General features: G+C 35.3%; 1 protein-coding gene across 1 annotated transcript; it reads left to right on the top strand.

Moving 5' to 3' along the window:
• Positions 1–3,072: 3,072 nt before the first annotated feature.
• On the top strand, positions 3,073–3,987 carry LOC129503093 (olfactory receptor 4C11-like). Its single transcript, XM_055315032.1, has one exon. It carries the CDS (start codon positions 3,073–3,075, stop codon positions 3,985–3,987), a length of 915 nt encoding a protein of 304 aa, XP_055171007.1.
• Positions 3,988–5,704: the final 1,717 nt, after the last annotated feature.

The raw sequence follows: 5,704 nt of genomic DNA, 5'->3' as shown, positions 1-5,704 counted from the left end.
TTGTTTTATGGGTAAATTAACAACGTAGATTAATATCTTTGAAAGTTGATATTAATCATCATAATGGAAAATTGATACTAATAATCCTAATGAAAGCAATTATTGCAATTGCAGGTGCACAGACCTCCATCTCCCATTCTTTGTACATACTGAATTATTTAGCCTTCATAGAAACCCTAAAAGTAGATTACTTTGCTTTTATGTTTACTGGTGAAGAAAATGAAGCACAGAGATATCAAGGGACTTGTTACATATCTCACCATAGTGGGCAGTTGGGTGGGGTACAAATCTAGGCTGTGTGACTTCGGTGTCTAAGCACTATCGCTGTGCTAACCTACCTCCCTGCTCTGCTTTAGAATATCTGCATTCCAGAAACGTAATATAGAATGTCTTTCTTCAGTTAAAGTTATGATTCATCTCTTAACTTAATTTTGAATTTTTTACTCCCAAGGTATTCTTTAGAAATTTGTAGTCTTGTGTCTTGTCTCTTTGTATTCTTCTAATACCAATGATAGAGTGCCTTACATAATGAATGATTTCAACTATATTTATCTTAAAACTCAAACTATTAAGAGCAGTGGAATATTTTTCCCATTCTTTACAATAACTCCAGATATTTGTGAGTCGATACTCAAAAGATTATTGTAGGGTTATGAGAGATGTGAGTAGATAGTAAGATAGTAAAATTTTAAAATGTTTTGGAAATAGATTATATTAAAATGGGAAAATTGGCAGGTTGGACTATGGGAAAAGGGGAAAAGTTCCAGTAAAGGAGAAAAAGTAAATCATAATAGTGAAAGAAACAGAGGTTGGCACTTACATAGTTCTTACTTACTTTGAGCCAGTTCTTTTTCTCACTTTATCTACAGAGATACCATGAGTATATTTAAAATGACTTTCTCTAGCTGGTATATAGTGGAACTAGGATTTGAACTCAAGACATCAGAATCTAGCACCTGTGTTCTTGGCCAGGAAATGTAATGTTTTCCTAGAGTAATAGCCATCCCAGATATAATATGAAGATTGCAAAATGTAAATTGACAGAAGATTAAAAATTCTCAGAAAAGCAATTTTTCATGAAAAAATGTAGTAAAACTGTAAAATGGGTTATGATAAAAATATATGCACATAATAAAATATAATTATTTACTATTATCCAAGTGAGATAATAAGATAATGTCAGAAAATAACTTGTGTTTGTCTGCATGTTCATCAGCTTTTTTTTGCAGTAAAACTGGGCAGCCCAGGTGGCTTTGTGGTTTGGAGTCGCCCTCTGCCCAGGGCCTGATCCTGGAGACCCTGGATCGAGTGCCACGTCGGGCTCCCTGCATGGAGCCTGTTTCTCCCTCTGCCTATGTCTCTTCTTCTGTGTCTCTCATGAATAAATAAGTAAAAATCTTTTAATAAATGCAATAAAACTATTAAATGTGGTTTATGACAAAAAGGTATATGCACATAATAAAATATAATTATTTACTATTATCCCAGTGAGGTAATAAGATAATGTCACAAAATAACTTGTGTTTGCATGTTCATCAGCTTTTTTGGAATATCATCAACCTTGAAATATTGGCCATACTTGTATGTACAAAAGAGGACACATATACGAGTATACTAATAGAATATTGTAAAAGGACACATAAAAACAGAAGGAGTCATTTCTGGAGAATACAATTATAGATTCAATAATTTTGAGACAAATTGTAATTTTCTTCTCTCATTCTGCTGTGTACTTTGAAGAATTAATGATATTATGAATTATTTGACAATAAAAATATAGTTAAGTGAACACAAATTATTAAAAAACCTTTTAATAAGTAACAATAGCAATGACAATCTCTAGCACTTGTGGCAGCAGTATTATACTTGAGAAATTGCTCTAAATTGTTATTTGTGTGAGTGAAAATTGGAAGCAACATCAATATCTCGATGGACAAACGGTTAAATAAATGCCACTTAGAAAAAATTTTACAATGTCAGTAATTAAATAAACAATTAAGCCATGGAAAGTATAGTGCATGGGAAAAACTGCTATAATAATTCCAAGTCAAAATCAGAACACAAAATGATATATAATGACATCAATGACAAAGTATAGATGCTACAGACAAGAATTTGAAACAGAAAAATCATAACATAGTATATTGAATAGTGGAATTTTCTTCAAATGATATTTTTAGGAACAAGGCAATTCAGGGTAAAAAGAAACATATATGAGTTAAAACCCTATTTGGTTTATAGACATCTTTAGTAATTTTATACCAATTTGAATTCATATGCAGAGATGCTCAATGAGTTCAGTTTAAGAGAATAGTAAAGAGGGTAAACAGGAATTTCCCTCAATTATGACAAATCTCCAAATTCCTCAGACCGTTGTTATCTACTGACCATCAGTGAAGGTGATATTGAACACAAGAGGCATAAGTAAAGACTTTTAGATTTTTGTAAACCATATTTCAAACAAGATACTGATAGGCTCAGGAATGAAGATGTCAGGGACCCAAAAATGAGAGAACTCAATGAAGATATTTTCTTCAGAAGGGATTCTCCAACAATATGAGTGGTTAATAATATTGGAATACTGTTTTCCACATTTCAAAGCATATAGATAAAATGCGTAATAAATGAACTTGGTATATGTATATGTGAGCATAAAAATTTTCTTTTTAATTCAAGGGAAAATCAAGATAAGGTAGAGCAAGATTTTGATATAATTTTTCAGATGAAGGCCAAATTTCAAGGCAGTTAAGGCACCTGACCAAGGAAAGAACAAGTTCTGCCACTTTCAATCTTGGTAGGAATCAAAAATTTTAAAGGATATTGACTTTTTATTATCCAAATGCAAAGGCTTTGATCCAATTGGGTTAGTTTCTGAATCAATGGAGAGATCTGGGAGAGGCTGGGACTTCTGCAGATTTACAAAGATTCATAGGGATTAAAGGAAGTTGGAGGTAACATGGAGCAAAAAGAAGGAATTGAGAGGTCAGCCCAATGATCTCCCCAAGATGTTACTTCTTTTCTTCTTTTGCAGATTAAGGTCTTATCAAGTTCACCTTACCTATAGACACTACTATGGCGATGAACAGCAGTGTGAGTGAATTCATTCTGTTTGGCTTGACACAGGATCCAAGAAAACAGAAAGCAATATTTGGGGTCTTCTTGATATTTTACCTTGCCACACTGTTGGGAAACTTTCTCATTGTAGTGACTATTAAAAGAAGCAGGACCCTTGGGAGTCCCATGTACTTCTTCCTATTTTACCTGTCCTTTGCTGATGCCTGCTTCTCTACAACCACAGCTCCCAGGTTGATTGTAGATGCCCTTTCTCAGCAGAAGACCATTTCTTACAATGAGTGCATGACTCAGGTCTTTGCAGTCCACTTCTTTGGATGCATGGAAATCTTCGTGCTGATCCTCATGGCTTTTGATCGCTATGTAGCTATTTGTAAGCCCTTGCGTTACACAACCATCATGAACAGGCATGTCTGCAGTGTGCTGGTGATTCTGGGTTGGGTGGGATCCTGTATCCATTCTTCGGCACAAATTTTCCTGGCTTTGAGATTGCCTTTCTGTGGTCCCAATGTGATTGATCACTATTTCTGTGACTTGCAGCCCTTGCTGAAACTTGCTTGCATGGACACTTATGTAATAAATTTGCTAGTTGTTTCTAACAGTGGAGCCATATGCACGGTTAGTTTCACAATCTTGCTTATCTCCTATGTTATCATCTTGTACTCTCTGAGAAACCACAGTGCAGAAGGAAGGCGAAAAGCCCTTTCGACCTGCACCTCCCATTTTATTGTGGTTGTCCTATTTTTTGGCCCATGTATATTCATATATACACGCCCGGCAACCACATTTCCAGTAGACAAGGTGGTGGCAGTGTTTTATACCATTGGGACACCCTTGCTCAACCCTATGATCTATACACTGAGAAATACAGAAGTGAAAATTGCCATGAAAAAGTTATGGTGTAGCAAAGTATGACTTCTGTTGATACCTGATAATCAGGGATCCTAATGTATATTTCCTTAACAGTTTGTTTTTCCTTCATGGACAGGAGAGATATAATATTATCCTTGGGGAAATAAAAGCAATTAATAGATTTAATCATAGTTTTGTGTATTTAATTGTATTAAAATTAATAAATATAATAAATATATAGACTCCTTATTCTGAGGGGATTGCATTATAATAGGATTACATATAGCCCATAACCATTTTGAAGAATTTATCATGGCCCTTAGTTGAATGGTATTGACATCTGGTCACCTTCACATGATAATTTAGCTTCCTGGACCAATTTGCTTTCAGAAAGAAATGTACTGACTAGTGAGAGAATGATTGTGTGGGTGTATGCATACACCAATTCTTTGGCTAGATTTTATTCTAGTCTATGAATGTTGTTATAGAACTAATCCATTTGGAACTGGAAATTAGTGTAGGTGACTAACTTGACAACTTGGGATTTGGAGAAGGCATTCTAAGAGAATTCTGCTCTGGAATCTGTGCCCAAGGTTGCCTCACTGGGGAATATACATAGAGGGATCCTCAACCTCTAAGAAAAGCTGGAAATCTCAGTGAAAACCTGGTCTGTCACTGGAAAACCTCTCAGAGTTCTGTAAGTAATGAGAGAAGGAGAGTCCCATACTTGGCAGGGATAGGTGGGATCAGTCCATCAGTGCCTCTTGGAGAATCCTTTCAACTGCTTTTCACATGAGAGAAAGAAGAGGCAGTGAGGTAGTTTAGCAGGAGGAATGTGCATTAGGAAACACATAGAAGGGAGCATGTAGGGGAGAAGGAAGGCTAGAGTACAATATAAGGCAAAGACCAAGAAAAAGGAAAAGGAAAGTGGGAACTTTGTCCAAGTAGGAGAGCAGAAGCTTTGCCCTTCTTATATTTTGAAAATCACTTCTGGGTGTATGAGTATTTGCAGGGAAAAGTTAATTTTCCCAGTATCTCTATATTATTGACTTAGTGTAGCCTAGCTTCCTTCACTGATATGTTTGTTCAGTATCAGAAAAAAAGATTTGTTTTTTTTGGTTCCTAATAGCCCTGAAAAATCAAAATTTAGATTATTTGGGAGAACTCATGATTGAAAAGTCAGTTTTAGTCCTATTTAATTTTAGTATTTTGTTTTATATGAGAATATTTTAAATTATGTGTTTTCACTTTGAAGATCACCCATCTGATATGTATGATACACACCTGCCACCACCACTACCACATCAAAATCTCATAATCAAGCACTATCATGTGATGCTCTTTCAGTACCTGAGTTTATAATTCCAATCAAATTGGCACCAGGAAGTATTACTTTAATTGATAACGGCTAATGAGAAAGGAATACAATGAACTTCATAAGTATGTGAAAAGTTTCTGCCAATGGAAGCACAATGTTATCCTGTGCCACCAAAGATGCCCAGTATTCTTACATAAGTAGTGGTGGTGGACTAAATACTTAAGACCCAATGAGGACATTTATCAGAGAACGAATGAGGACATTAGAGAAATTTTTATTTGTACTCACAGAAGAGATACATTTTCATGAACAAATTGGTATTATTAAACCGTATCTGCCAATGGGGAAGATTTCAAAGTGAATTGGGTGGGGATTGACATGAGGTAGTAGTCATGAGGAAAGGGGACAAGGAATCACTCCAAGCATTGGAAGGGTTGAAAAGAAAGGAGATCTGAAAATCAA

This window comes from Nyctereutes procyonoides, unplaced genomic scaffold, assembly GCF_905146905.1.
Source record: "Nyctereutes procyonoides isolate TBG_1078 unplaced genomic scaffold, NYPRO_anot_genome, whole genome shotgun sequence".
Taxonomy (NCBI): domain Eukaryota; kingdom Metazoa; phylum Chordata; class Mammalia; order Carnivora; family Canidae; genus Nyctereutes; species Nyctereutes procyonoides.
The sequence above is the reverse complement of the archived record's forward strand: the minus strand, read 5'-3'. Positions and strand labels throughout refer to the sequence as shown.